This window comes from Lagenorhynchus albirostris, chromosome 7 (assembly GCF_949774975.1).
Source record: "Lagenorhynchus albirostris chromosome 7, mLagAlb1.1, whole genome shotgun sequence".
NCBI classification, from domain to species: Eukaryota; Metazoa; Chordata; class Mammalia; order Artiodactyla; family Delphinidae; genus Lagenorhynchus; species Lagenorhynchus albirostris.
In genome coordinates, this window is record NC_083101.1 from 99,219,768 (window position 1) to 99,235,348 (window position 15,581).

The window sequence follows — 15,581 nt, forward strand, 5'->3', positions numbered from 1 at the left end:
ACAATTTTGGCTTATAAAAATAATATCGCACTCCTTTCCTTTACTCTCAGAGCCTGAATGGAATGTAGACAGAATAATGACTGTCCAATTACACGCCACAGTGGTGCTCCTTTGAGGAGGTGTGGTAGGAAATGCACTGGCGGTAGAGGTAAAGAGACTTCCTTCGATTCTTGATTACCCCTCTTACTGGTGTGTGAGCTTAGTCATGTTATTTAATTTCTTTGAGCCTAAATTTTCTCATCTATAAAATGAAAATAATAAAATGTTCCTGAGAGGTTTATTGAAAATATTAAATTTTAACATATTGGTAATGGCTACTGCTCAACCAATCTAGGTCCACAGCTTCGTATTCAAAAGTTTGCAATCTAAAAGTTGTAAAAATTATTTTCTTGAAACCTCCTTGGTGGCAAAACCTCAACTGTCTGATCTGATTTCACTTGGTAGGAATTTTTACCTGATCATGTGAAGCTATTTACAGTCTTTACGCTACTTGAGGTGAATATTCATGTTTTACTGCATAAATATGTTTGATTATTTGTGCTGTCTCAGACCACTCTAGGGGAGGTATACAATGTACACTTTAATATCTTTTTAAAATTTAAAACTTCCTGAATTCTGAAATGTACATGGCCCCAAGGATTTCTGATACGGGATTTTAGGCCTATTGAGAGAGTAAATCTTAAAAGTTCTCATGACACACAAAATTTTTTGTAATTGTGTAAGGTGATGGATGTTAACTAGACTTATTGTGGTGAGTATTTTTCAAAGTATACAAATATTGAATCCTTACGTTGTGCACCTGAAACTAATATACCATTATATGTCAATTATACCTAAATTAAAATATTTTAAATATATATTTTAAAAATTTAATATGCATGCTGAGAGAGTGTAGAGTTAATTATTATTACCCTCCTCCAGAACCTTATAATGCTTTTATTCTAATTACCTCCCTCCTGACTTATATGCTATTTTTCTTAACCTCTTAGCTCTATCATTTTTTTAAAAATTTCACTGTATTGGACACCTCTTATGCTCCATTACAGATCCTCTCGGTCTTATGTGTCCCTTTATATAACCCGTACAATGGCGAACAGTTTTCTGTGAGCACTCACCAGGTCTACAGGGATACAAGCTGATAACGCCTAGCCTCAGGCTTGCCCTGTGCATCTCCTGCTTTCTGCCCTGAGGCTTCTGATTAGCTCCATAGTTAACCATGGATAATCTCCTAGTAGAGTGATTGTCTAGCCACACCCTTGGGTGTTCTCTCCAGAACAAGCTTTCTCACTTTTGCACTATAGATAGGCTGAGAACTTCCCAAATCTTCAAACTCTGATTCTTTTTTGCTTAATCTTTCTTTCAATTTATCTTTCTCCTCTTACGTTTTACTATAAGCAGGAAGGAGAGGCCAGGTCACGCCTCAACAGTTTGCTTAGCTATCTCCTCAGCTACATATCCAAGTTCATTTCTTGTGAGTTCTACCTTCCACAAAGCACAAGACTACAATTCAGCCAGTTCTTTCCCAGTTTATAACAAGGATCACCTTTCTTCCAGTTTCCAATAACATGTTCCTCATTTCTGTCTGAGACCTCACCAGAAGCACCTTTAACATCCATATTTCTACCAACAGTCCCTTCAAGGAAATCTAGGCTTTTTCTAGCATGTACCTCAAAAGTCTTCCAATTATACCCATCACCCAGCTCCAAAACCACTTCCATATTTTTATGTATTTTTTACATCAGCACCCTACTTCATGGTACCACAATCTGTATTAGTCAGGGTTCTCCAGTGAAACAGAACCATTAGGAGTATATATATTTATACTTATATTTATATATATTTTTATATATTTATATATATATTTATATATACATACACTTTCTACTAAGGAATTATAATATGTGATTATGGAGGTTGACAAATCCCAAGATCTTCAGTGGAGTTGCAGGAGAGCCAATGGTGTAGTTCTAGTCCAAATTCAAAGGCCTGAAAACCAGGAGAGCCAATGGTGGTGTTCCAATCTGAAGGTTTGCAGACTTAAGACCCAGAAGAGCCAATGCTTTAGTTTGAGTCAGAAGGCAGGAAAAAGCTGATGTTTCAGTTCAATGGCAGTCAGGTGAGAAAAATTCTCTCTTAATCCAGAGAGGGTAAGCCTTCTTGTCCTAGTTAGGCCTTCAATTGATTGGATGAGGCCATCCACATTAGAGAGGGCAGTCTGTTTTACCCCATCTCCCAATTCAAATGTTAATTTCATCCAAAACACCCTCCAAGAAACGCACAGAATAATGTCTGACCAAATATCTGGGTACCTGTTGGCCAAACTGATACACATAAGTAACCATCACAATTATTATCTGTCCTATGTACTATAGCCATTCTAGTGGGTGTGAAATATCTTACTGTGTTTTTGTCTGTTTGCATTTCCTGAATGACTAATGGTATTGAGCACATTTTCATGTGATTTTTACCCATTGGTATATCTTCTTTGGTGAAAGATCAGTTCATATCTGTTGCCTATTTAAAAAATTGCATTGTTTGTCTTCTTATTGAGCCTAATGTGTGTTTTTAAAATTAATTTAAACAAAACAACCCAACAAACAATCATAACAGTTCACCCATTTTATTGACCCTAATGTGTTTTGTGATTTATTTTTTCTTGTGAGTTCCTGTGTGGGAACTTTGAGGACCATGTGGAGGGTGTATTTCTCCTGGGAGGATCTGTGTTTACCTCTGCCTGGAACCCAGAGGTATTATAGATGTAGGTCCAATTTCAATTAAATCTTCCCTGTAGTTTCTAGGCCAAACAGGTAATGTCATTTTCTGCCATTTGTCTTGCTGTGGCTCTGGTGACTTTATTTTCTCAACAACAATAACAACAACAAATCAGGATTTATGGTCAGAATGGAAACACTTACCGGGGACAAAGGGCCAGACTCTTTGATGTCATGACTGCCTGGGAAAATCCAGATTGTATGTAGTGACAGGGCCATCCTCACCCTGAATTTTAGAGCCTGGCAAGGCCAAGTGGACAGAATTTGGTGTTATGAAAATATCATCTTATATCATCTGTAATTTAATTTTAAATACTTTAAACAGTACAATATGTGTGTGCTCTTTTAAATCAATATACTAGGTACGGTTAATTAACAACTGAAGTGTTGGTGAATGTAAACTCCAGGAGAGGTTGATTAGCTTTTGAAAGCTTCTAAGCAGATGTCCACTCTTTAGAGAGCTTCAACTATCTTTATTTCCAGTCGGCACTGAGACTATGTGGATTTTCCTTTGGTGAAATAACTAGTATTCATTATGTGTGGGTTGGTTAGAAATATTGTACAGGGTATTTCTATATCCTGTCTACTCTTTTTTTTTTGGTACGCGGGCCTCTCACTGTTGTGGTCTCTCCCATTGCGGAGCACAGGCTCTGGACGCGCAGGCTCAGCGGCCATGGCTCACGGGCCCAGCCGCTCCATGGCATGTGGGATCTTCCCGGACCGGGGCACGAACCCATGTCCCCTGCGTCGGCAGGCGGACTCTCAACCGCTGCGCCACCAGGGAAGCCCCATGTATAACTATTTTTGAGTGCACTTGCTGCTAAATGTTGGCATGAACAACAGAATTCAGTATACATGTTATTATAACATAACATTGTAACATTGTAAAGAAGGAAGGCTGTGAGGTAGAAGAACTCACATATAGTGTTAAACAAATAACATCTACAAAGAGGGAAGGGGTATCCCACCAATTAGATTCCCGCTTTGGAAATTCTCCTGCTCCAATAATTTTCAAGCTATTCTGTTTTGGGAAGGAGAGGAGAGTCCTTGAATGTATGGATTAAAACGAGGTATGAGATATCTGAGGCTTGGAAAAGCCGTGTCTAGCCCTATTCCATATAGAGTATTTACATGTCTCTACAACATCAGCCGAGGTCTCTGGAAGCTTGACCCCAACCACCTCAGAAAACTTGGGGTTGGAGAGGGGTGCAGTTATTTGCCAAAATGATTGGAGAGGGAGAGAAATCTTTATTTATTTAGAAATTATACCGTTGCTGCAGAGTTAACCACCAATGCTTTTACATAGTTTGAAGAAAGCTCTTCTTGGCTCACAGATTCAGGTATTAATAAATAATAATGATAGGCAAAATTTATTGCAGGCAATCTTCTCCTTGTGCCAGGTATTTTACACGCATCATCTCATTAACGTATATACATTTCCATACAATCCTATGAATGGATGATTTTCTTCCAGTTTTATATATAAGTACAGTGAGGCTTAGAGATCACATAATTAGGTGTTTGAATGTCAACTCAAGCTCTTTCCTATTCATCACCCACATCCTTATATCCTCTAACTGGGAAGGATGGGGCAAGTCAATCTCTTCATGAGCGTGTAAGCTAACTCTGTTTACAGGAGTTGCCAACGGCATGGGAGTCAGGATCTTAAAAACGTAACACACACACACACACACACACACACACACACACAAAATAAAAAAAAGTAACACATTTTAACGCTTAGGTTCACTCCTAACTTCTGGACCCCCACTTGGAGCACCCCTTTCGGATGAACCTAGTGCTATAGCGAGCGAAGCTGCTGGAACGGGAGAGGGAGGCACTCTTTGCAGAAGAGCCAATGAGACCGCTGGTTCTTGTGAGTGGCACTTCGTTTGGCCAATGGGTTCAGCCCCGGAGGCACCGCGAGAAGACGGGAACTTGGGGTCTGGAGCATGTGGGACCGTGGCGCTGCGCGAGCGTTGAGCCCAGGGTTCGCTTGAGGACTCGCTGAGGTGCGCGAGTGCTCGAACGCTGGTGAGAGGAGGGGACGCAGGTGTGGAAGGCCGCGGAGGCCAAGGTCGCTCTGCTACAGGCCAGGTGCGCTTTCGCTTAAGCTCTTGCTGGTGAACGGGGGCCCCTCCGGCCCACTCGGACCCTCCCTTGTTCTCTCACCCCATATCCCTGGGGAGCCGCGAGGGCCTGTGGGCCCCTGGGTGGAGCCTGGGCCGGGGGCGGGGGCGGGGAGTTGTTATTTGAGGCTGGGGGGGGGTTAGGAGGAACGCAGGACCTGGGAGAGGTGGGAAGGTGGTGCCTGGGGAGGGAGGGGACTCTCAGGGGGAGAGGGGTTTGGGCGGGCGTGAGTGTTACTCGCACACAAGGGGTGGGCAGGACCCCCAGGGGAGTTTTGGTTTGGGGAATGATGCTTTCTCCAGGGTGGAAGGCATGTAGTATTTGCCTTCAGGAACCTCTTTTCTGGTTAGGCCCAGTCATATGCCCCAGCCCGGAGCTCGCACTTGGAGGGGTGGGGAACGTAGGCCTCACCGGTCCTGGGACCTGCCTGTCCTTGGACTCTCCCCGCTTGTACCTTATAGTCAGCCAGCCATCTGCTAACTAATCAAATGAGGAAATCCACATTAAGGGAGGGCCTGAATCTGTAGAAGTGATGGTGGAGGTGAGGGAGGGGTGGAGAAAGAAGAGGATTCCAGAAATCCAGTGATTGGTAGGTGTTATAGTGCCTCTCAGTGTGTACCAGTTAGGCTGCTGAATGTTCTGGTTTCTTCCAGTGGTGGTGAGAAGTTGTGAGTGAAGAGGCCAAGCTAACTGAAAAGGAGTTTAAACAATTAAAGGGGAGAACTGTAGTAGCCTTTGAGTAAGGGTATCCTCCCATTTTAGTGTAAAAGATAATAGTTTATTTAAAAATTTTTTGCCAGATCCTGAACCGCCTTCACCTATAGTTGACTTAGGAATTGTATGTCAGTCTTTTCTTTATATGCATGGCCTGATTTCTCTGTAGCTAATACTTAAGACACGTTTGCAGAAGTTAAGAAGAGGCTTACTTGTTGGTTACAAAAGATTCTTCAGGGAGCAGGGGTGAGTCCAGACAATGAAGGGAGCCCCTGAAAGAAGGAGTCCTGAAGTCTACAGATTATAAAGTGATTTTGAAGAAGCTTAGTGAGTCTGAGACTTGAGGGGCGAGAAGAGCATCATCCCTGGTTACCTTGGGGGGTGGGGGGAGGTGTTAAATGTCACCTGTGAGACTCAGCAGGAATCATAGGCTCAAACCAGAAAGGGTCTGTACCCTGGAGACCTCAGTTCTGGTAGAGTTTGAAAGAAGAGTTTTATAGAGAGGAATTGGATAAAGATTCAGAGAAGCAGCTGAGGAACCAAGGAGGAGATGGAAAAGTTTAATGTGAAAATAGACTGGAAAAATATTAGGACTCTGGTAGAAGAAAGAGTGACCCAAAACGAAGCAAAACCCATAAATATTTATGGACAAAAAAATTTTATGATATGGCTATGTTAACTGTAAACTTACTTACAAAGCAAAATCATGCCCATACATAAAAAGCGTTTCCGTCTACAACTGGTAGTTAACTTACAGGACTGAGTTCTGTAAGAGGCCGTTTGGGTAGAAAATATAAGTAAATTCAAGGAGGGCTTGGCCTTTAAGAGATTGCTGATGGAGAGTGTTTAGAATATTCTGTGCTAAACAGAAGCTTTTGAAGTGAGCATAATATAGGAGGATGGTTGTATCACTGGTCTGATCCAAAGTAGCTATTTTTTTTTTTTCTTAATGCTTTGTGAGTCTGCCTTGAAGGAAAAGGAAAACAATTGGGAATCATTTAAATTATAAAATGATGGCAGATAATTAACCAGAACAGATTGACACCTGTGTCCTCTGCAGCCTTGCAATGGATCCTGTCCGACCACCCTTCAGGGGCCCGTCTCCTGTGCACCCATTTCAGTATGTTCGGATGCCAGGCTCTTGGCAACAGGCTCCAAAACCTTTGGACCCAGCTCTGGGCAGGGCAGGACCTGCAGGCAGAGGCCATGTATTTGAAAAGCGAGAGGAGCCAGGCCCACAGAGTGGGCCAGTGCAAAAGGTAAGACCGTGTCTGCATACATAGTAGCAGCACACAGCTTTTCATCAGGGCAAATAAGGGATTTCAAGGTACTTAGGAAACTGGGAAGCCCTATATGAAAGCAAGGGTTTGTTTTTTTTTCCCTTGAACAAGTGGTTGCCTCTTGGAATATATTTCAAATTCTTGAGTTGAAAGTCTAGAAAAAGGGCCTCGTAATGAATGTTAGATGGACCTGGGTAAATGCCTTAGTTCTCTAGCTTCTATAAATATAAATATATACATACATAAATGATAGGTTTAAAGGTACAGTCTTTTGTTTTTTTGTGAGTGTTTAGATTTCCACTCTGGGTTTGACTCTATGGTATTAGCAGCCACTCTTGCCTCTAAGGTCATAATTGTTAAGAATGGTTTCTTTCAGAAGGCTCTTTGCCTGAATCTTAAAGAAAAAGAGGATCTTCAGCTATTGTTAGTGCTGTGTGTATACTCGCATGGACATGCATTCTTAATCTCTTAATTATATAGTAATTTTAAGAATGGTATTTGTCTATAATTAATCTCAAAGAATAAAGAGTTAGCAAATACAGGAAGAATCTAATAGTGCAGTTATGACAATTTTAAGTAGGTTGACAATGTCAGATGTAATGTTCTGTAAGAAGAAACATAATTGACAGTAATCCTGTATTTTTACTCAAATGGATTGCTTGAGTCTATATGTGGCAACTCTAATTGGTGTAACAGTAGTAAACTTCCAAGACTGCTACGGGAAAACAGTAGCAAGTTTTGTTGAGGTTATTTTAAAAAAACCCAAAATTCTGATACCCGTAAATGATCCATTTTTTTGGAAAATTTATTAGCCAGTACACTTGTTCTCTCTTACCTTAGGTGTACAGGAAATGAACTAGAAAAATAATTCTGTTGCATTTGTTATACTGTATATCAAATCATGAACTGTAACTGTTTATGCTTGAAAACCTAATATGACATAAGTGTTTTGTTTTTTGTTTTACATAAATTTATTTATTTTTGGCTGCGTTGGGTCTTCGTTGCTGTGCACGGGCTTTCTCTATTTGCGGCGAGCGAGGGCTGCTCTTCGTTGTGGTGCGTGGGCTTCTCATTGCGGTGGCTTCTTTTGTTGCGGATCACAGGCTCTAGGTGTGCGGGCTTCAGTAGTTGTGGCTCATGGGCTCTAGAGCACAGGCTCAGTAGTTGTGGTGCATGGGCTTAGTTGCTCTACGGTATGTGGGATCTTCCCGGACCAGGGATCGAACCCGTGTCCCCTGCATTGGCAGGTGGATTCTTAACCACTGTGCCACCAGGGAAGTCCGACAGAAGTTTTTTTTTTTTTTTTTTTGCGGTATGCGGGCCTTTCACTGTTGTGGCCTCTCCAGTTGCAGAGCACAGTCATCCAGACGCGCAGGCTCAGCGGCCATGGCTCACGGGCCCAGCCGCTCCGCGGCATATGGGATCTTCCCAGACCGGGGCACGAACCCGCGTCCCCTGCGTCGGCAGGCGGAATCCCAACCACTGCGCCACCAGGGAAGCCCAGAAGTGTTTTTTTTAAGACCATAAGGATTTAAACAATTTTTGTAAGGTATTTTTATTCTTGTAACATTTATAGAATTTGAAGTGGATGATTTTTATTATTTTTTTAATTTATTTTTATTATTTATTTTAATTTATTTATTATTTATTTTTATTATTATTATGATTTTTATTATTTATTTTTTATTATTTACCAAGACTTGATGAAAACCAAGACTGAGGTTTTAAACTACATCTTAGAATAACTTTATTCTTTGACTTTCTATAGGAATCTATGGGTTTGGTCTCAATGTTCCGAGGACTGGGCCTTGAAACAGTGTCCCGGACCCCTGTGGAACAGGAAATGCCTCCTTTAGGTATGTGGAAGACTAACTTGAGAAAACGTGGTGTTATATATGATTGCTTTGTTCTTAAATTCACACAGTTTATCTTCAGAAAAATTACTGTACTTTATAAAATGTTCAGCTCACGGTTACAGCTGGGGTTTGACTCTTCCGTTTAGGTAGAGGCATTTTAGGTCGAGGCTTGTCTACCAGTATGGCACGCAAGGACAAAGAAGCACCCCATCCCACTTTTCTGGATCCTTCAGTGTTGGCATCTGGAGATAGCAAGATGGCAGAGGCCTCCGTTGGTTGGAGTAGGTGGGTAAAGTTGCCTTCTTGGGTAGCCATCAAATTCAGATGAAATATCTGTAAGTCCAGAGAGAAACTCTAAAGTGGGTTGTATTATCTCACAAAGAAACCATGCTAAGAATGGGTATTTTCCAAGAGTAGTCAGCAGCTACTGATGCAGTCAGTCTTTGGACGAGGGTAGAAGCAGTACTCCACTGCACAGTTCACCACCCTGTTTGCCCTCTTAAGAATTCAGCCTGGTGGTAGTGGTTCTTTAACCCAGGTGGGTCAAACTTCCATCTCAATTTCTGCTGTGGAAGTTGGCCCTGAGAGTCAATATTAATAACAATTGATGAATAAGTCATGTTAGCATATTGGATTTGGAGAGAATCCCAATGCTTGGGTCCCTTTTGCTGACTCCTCCAGGAAGAGAATATAGATTTGGGGGACTCATTTAGATAGGGCATAGATAGAAGCATGATTGAGAAAGTTCTGATTTGACTCTTTTCAACATTTCAGAACGCTTGGAAGAGGGAATTTGGATGCCTTTTTATTACCGATGGGAAGAGCAGCTGGTGGTATAGGCAGAGGAGTATACAAGGCTCCCGGTGCTCTCAGCCTGAATTCTCAGGATCCTGCCCAGCTGTCATCTCCGCTACCTCTGACCCCGGCCCCACTGCATTCTCTGGATTGCCCACCACTTGGGACTGCAGAACACAAGGAAAAGTAAGTCAGGAGTGCTGCCATCCCTGCTTGGTGATGATGTGGAGGAGGCCTTCGCATAGTATTGCAAACTCTGTTCTGTTGTGTCTAAAGTCCTCCTTGGGTGGTAGGTACTGCAGGGTTGTTTTGTTTTTTGCCAGTGGGGAGAATGACAGAGAGGTGGGGCAATTCCTGATGAGGTGAAATGGGGTTGGTGATGATAGTATGTATTTATCTAGAGTCTACTCATGGCTTTTCATTTCCTTCCCAATTCAGACATAGATAATTCTTTGTCATGTTGAAGATAAGGAAATTATCTAGGAAATACATTGCAGCAGTTCATTTTTCTCTATGGAACTAATTCTTATGTTCTTAGTTAGCTGGCCTAGTTATTCTAGTGATATTACTAGGACAAATAGGGTGACCTTGCTTCTCTAATTAGAGATTGCTAAGAATTTACCTTCTGGCTTTCAAAGCTTCTTTTGTATGTCTTGATTCTTGGTCTGTGTACCTGTAAGCAAAGTGTGAAATACTACTTCCCCCAATCTATCTTTCCTTTCCTTTTCTTTCTTTGCATTTTTGTGGCATGGATTATTTGTTTGTTTTTGGCATATGTGGGTGCTTTTGTTTTTTATTTTTATTTTCTAGAGAACCTTTTGTGAAGCAAGGATCGAAAGGAACACCTCAATCTTTGGGATTGAACCTTATCAAAATACAGTGTCGTAATGAAGCAGTTTATCAATATCATGTGACTTTCAGGTATTCACAGCTTTTTTTCCCCCCTGTATTGTTCACTTCTTAGAGAACAGTAATGAAATAGTTCCACAGGAATAACTGATTTGTTTTTGTGTATAACTCCTGATGCAGCTCCCCCTACAGTAATTCATATATTCAGATCCTTGCAATAAGTTTAAAGTTAACATTTTTTGTGTGTGTTTAGTTATATTACCAATCCAGATTTTAACTTAATAGGTGCAATTTTATGCATGAGATTAGAGGTGGATTTTCTGTAAAGTTAATGAAACTTAAGTTCAGGGCCTTTTACTTGCATAGTCCCCTTCATAACCTTTTTAACTTATCTTGTATCTGTAGTTTTGTATTCCTCTTCTTAAAGAGACCCCCCCCCCACAGTGGTATCAAAAACACACCCCACAATACCTGGATCCTCCCTGCATGAGTGCTATACCAGCATTTGATGGCTCACCAGTGATAGTCTAGGGTTAAACTTGAGGGTGAAAAAACCAGAGAAAATAACTTTAATTTTATATCAGTAACTTTAGGATTTATCATACTTATTTAAAAGTTAAGAATTTATATTAGTCTATGTTCTTTTTTAAAATCTCAGGAGAGCCATTAACTGAAGGTTATTAGCTGGAATTGTGAAAATAAATGAGTGTTCTGGAATATTTATGGAGAAAAAGGAAGATGGAAGACTGAATTTTTGAAGCACAGCTATTAATTGGTACAAGAAGAAGAAGTGGAATGAAAGAGAGAAGAAAGGAACAGTTAGGGGAACAATACCCTGAAGACAGGGTTATAAAGCCAGAAAGAAGGACCCATTTGAATGAGGGAGAGGTGGTTGACTTTGGCCACAGGGAAAAAAGTTGTTGAATTTGCTTTCAAGAGGCACCCTTGGTGATTTTCTAGTAGCTTTATTAGTGTTATGGGGAAAAAATGAGACTAAAAGAACAAAGGAGAGCCTGGGCCATGAGAAATAGCCAGTGGATTGGCCACTTATTTTAAAAGTATGTAAGAGGAATGAGAAATGGAATGACAATTGCTTTAAAGGTTTCGGTGAGGTAAGAAACTGGACGTGAACACATATGACAAGTGAAGAGAAGGAGTCAGGAAACCGGGTGAAATTGGACTAGCAAGAGGGGAAGGTGGTGGGAATGGGCCTGTTCTGGAATGTAAGGGATGGAGATGGGTGTTAATGAGAGGGAAGAGTACTTGCTCTGGAAATGGATTGTCAACTGGTAATGAAACAGAAAGGAGTGTGAGACTCCTCACGGGTCTCTGCATTGACCAGGCTCTGGAGAAGACATGGATTCTATAAATTTCGAGATTGTAGATGCAGACCTTTGAAGCCACAATGTGAAGAGGATGAGAGAATACCGAGAGGATGTATTACCGTGACTGGTCATCCTGTAGCTTCCTTGACATCATGGGGCTCTAAAAAGACAAATTTAAATATAGTGTCTTGGGCATAATGCCATGTATGTGTGAATTTTTTAGAAGAAGCATTTTGGAATGTGATGTTAGCATGTGAGTGCTTAGTTTTGGCGATGACTGTATTGGATTACCGCTTGATTTTTTTGTTGATGTTATCTTTCTTCATGTACTTGAACATGCTTGACCCTTTTTAGCCTTGGATTTGTTTAAACTTCGAAGTTGTAGAATAGGTTGTGTGTTACTGTGATCTGTTGGGACAGTCATTGTACAAAGTAGCTACTGGACTTTTTCAAAGCTGTAAGATTTGTGACAGTGAATTGATAAAAAGTTGAAATTGCTGTGAGTGAAAAATGGTTAGAGTAAAATCCTATATTTTTTAAAAATATATTTTTAAAAGTGTATATTTCTATAGATGCTAGAGCAGGGATTAGCAAACTGTAGCAGGCCTGCTGGGCAAATCTGGCCCACTGCCTGTTTTTGTAATAAAGTTTTGCTGGAACATAGCCATACTTATTGGTTTACATATTGTCTGCGAGGCTTTTGTGCTCTGTTAGCAGAGTTGAATAGTTGTAGCAGAGACCATATGACGTGTAAAGTCTTTCCATAAAAGTTTTCTGACCCTCTGGTCTAAACTCTCGAAGAATGTACACTGACATGATAAGGCAGTTGTGTTTGGGTGGTAGAATTATGGATTATTTTTATTTTCTGTGAGCCAGTATCCTTGGGTCAGAGTTCTTTTTTTAGTCAGATGTATTTCAATATTTTAATATGACCACTAGATGGAGCAGTAGTCATAAGTGACTGCATCTCTAACAGACCTACCACACAGCTGTAAAGTCAAGCTGAAATAAAATCCTCTTTATTATTTTCTAGCCCCAATGTGGAGTGCAAAAGCATGAAGTTTGGCATGTTGAAGGACCATCAAGCTGTCACCGGAAACATCACTGCTTTCGATGGATCCATTCTCTATCTGCCTGTTAAGCTAAAACAAGTGAGACCAAATAGGAAGTGCACTTGGGGGCGAAGCACGGGTGGTGGGAAATCATAGTGTCCCTGAACATTTGAGTTGTACTTTCCTATTCTGAGAGGAAAGGCAGACTTCTCCATAACAAAGAAATTGCAAACCAAGAAACTTTTACATCTGAGTTCTTTCTAGTCCCTTCTCTCTTAAGAGGAGTGGTTGGAAGCCTTTGACCTTAGTGACAAAGAATATTCAAGATTGCAAATTCGAAGGGCTCTATTGCTAGTTCTCCATTGGGTTTCTCTTACCAAATCCTTTCATAAGTCCTACTTGTCATGCTGTGATTTTGTCTAGTGTGGACAGCAAAGTAACAGTAAAGAATAAAACATGTTTAAGATATTATAGTGTTCTAGAACACAGTTGGATTAGATTAGCGCTTGGTAGTGTTGTAATTTCTCTTTACTTGCATATGTTTATTTGTTAGGTTCTTGAGTTAAAAAGTCAAAGGAAAACTGACAGTGCCGAGATCATCATTAAGATTCAGTTGACAAAGATCCTGGAGCCCTGTTCTGACTTGTGCGTTCCGTTCTACAATGTTGTTTTCCGTCGGTGAGAAACGGCTGAAGTCTTATTTTCTTTAACCTCAGTCTTGTATTTGTAACAGAGCTCTTCAGGAAGCTTGGATGGTATTAAAATACAGTGCGTATATAGATGAGTTTGGAAACATTTAATAAATAAATGGATGACATTAAGGCTGACTTATTAAAAGTTATCTCAAGTGATTGTCCAGATTTGGGTATATGAAAGTAGGTTTGAAGTAGCTGGACAGAGGGGGCTGGTTTCCTTCCATTCATTCAGGAACTTTAAAAGCAAATGTTTATGGTACATATTTTTTCTGTACTTTTTTTTTTTTTTTTTTTTTTTTTTGCGGTACGCGGGCCTCTCACTGCTGTGGCCTCTCCCGTTGCGGAGCACAGGCTCCGGACGCGCAGGCTCAGCGGCCATGGCTCACGGGCCCAGCCGTTCCGCGGCATGTGGGATCCTCCCGGACCGGGGCACGAACCCGCGTCCCCTGCATCGGCAGGCGGACTCTCAACCACTGCGCCACCAGGGAAGCCCTATGGTACATATTTGATGGTGTCAGTGATGGGGCTACTTGAAGAGGTAGCATGTAAAAATTTTTGCTAGAATTTTTCCCAGTCCTTTGAATTTTTGGATACAGACAGCTCATAATTTTTTAACTTTTCTGAAGACTCCCAAATTTTCATAAAACTGTTATTCCCAAACAACCTTTTTAAAAATGAAACATAGAACCTGATTTCTACTTAGTCAGCTGAACTGCCAGGAACAAACATAACTTCCTAAGCCTGACTGATAGTCACAAATTTAGAAATGGACTTTTTTTTTTTTTGGCGGTACGCGGGCTTGTCACTGTTGCGGCCTCTCCCGTTGCGGAGCGCAGGCTCAGCGGCCATGGCTTACGGGCCCAGCCGCTCCGCGGCATGTGGGATCTTCCTGGACCAGGGCACGAACCCGTGTCCCCTGCATCGGCAGGCGGACTCTCAACCACTGCGCCACCGGGGAAGCCCAGAAATGGACTTTCTTGTGCTCTTTTTAGTTAATGGGGAAAAGTAATGTAAATCGAGCTTGGGAAGTCAACTTGATTTTTGGTTACCTAGTTAGCAGAAAAAGCTGCAGTCAGTTGCATATACTGCAAGATAAATACTTTGGTAATTTTTATTTTTCTTTTGGCAAGAGTGTTCTCAGCATAAAAGCTATATTGTGCAAAGAGCATCAACATTTCTGCTCTTCTAGGCTTTCAAAGGCAAATGTAGCTAAGAGCAATTAAACTTAATTATTTTTAATTCTTCTACTAGAAAACCCATTCTTGCTCTTTATTTCAGGGTAATGAAACTTTTAGATATGAAGCTGGTGGGGAGAAACTTCTTTGACCCTACAAGTGCTATGGTACTACAGCAACACAGGTTGGTGGTGTTTTCTTCTTCGTCACTTTTGAATGTTCTGGAAATAAATTTTTCATTGCAATCACCATATTAGTATTTTATGATAGTGAGTATAGTTTATGAGTTAATTATTTTCCATAATTTAGGTTTTCAGTAAGTTCACAATGATGTTGACTTAATTTGTTTCCTGTTGCTTTCTCATTGTTATTGGGGAGGGGCAGTATCTGCTCAAAGTATTGCCTCAAATGGAGGCATGGAAATATCTGTGGTTCTTTTAGAACCCCAGCGTAAAGGCCACGTATGTCTTCAGATTGCAGATCTGGCCGGGCTATGCAGCTAGCATCCGGAGGACAGATGGAGGTCTTTTCCTGCTAGCTGATGTCTCCCATAAGGTCATTCGGAATGATTCTGTGCTGGACATCATGTGAGTGGATGGTGGCATCTACGTTTAACAAACAATTTTCTGAGAAGTTCAGTAATAGCTGGTAATAAATACAGATAAGCCATTGTTCCGTTTGGGTTTTATATTGTAGAATAGATTGAGAATGCTGAATTGATGTGCTCTTTCTGTGAGTCCTACCAGGATAGGCATCTGAATAGAGACCTGCTGCACTTAGACTGAGGAGGAATGTATGTAAGTCTCTGGTTACGACGACTTGGTTTAATATACACCTACCCTGAGTTCTTGTTTAAGTGTATTACTCTAGTAAATATTTACTGTAGTAAATATAGATGTGTATAATTTGTAATCGTTACATGAAATCCTGTCTTATACA

The 15,581-nt window shown here is 41.0% G+C and overlaps 1 protein-coding gene across 2 annotated transcripts in view; it reads left to right on the forward strand.

Moving 5' to 3' along the window:
* The first annotated feature begins 6,682 nt into the window (after positions 1-6,682).
* The window catches only part of PIWIL2 (piwi like RNA-mediated gene silencing 2), an 85,437-nt gene continuing 76,538 nt past the window's right edge, over positions 6,683-15,581 (forward strand). For both annotated transcript variants that reach the window (XM_060155642.1, XM_060155643.1), the window contains exons 1-9: positions 6,683-6,874; positions 8,664-8,751; positions 8,898-9,036; positions 9,526-9,732; positions 10,357-10,467; positions 12,754-12,871; positions 13,326-13,450; positions 14,746-14,826; positions 15,116-15,229. In XM_060155642.1, the coding sequence (XP_060011625.1) occupies positions 6,683-6,874; positions 8,664-8,751; positions 8,898-9,036; positions 9,526-9,732; positions 10,357-10,467; positions 12,754-12,871; positions 13,326-13,450; positions 14,746-14,826; positions 15,116-15,229 (1,175 nt within the window). The remainder of the gene's footprint in view (positions 6,875-8,663; positions 8,752-8,897; positions 9,037-9,525; positions 9,733-10,356; positions 10,468-12,753; positions 12,872-13,325; positions 13,451-14,745; positions 14,827-15,115; positions 15,230-15,581) is intronic.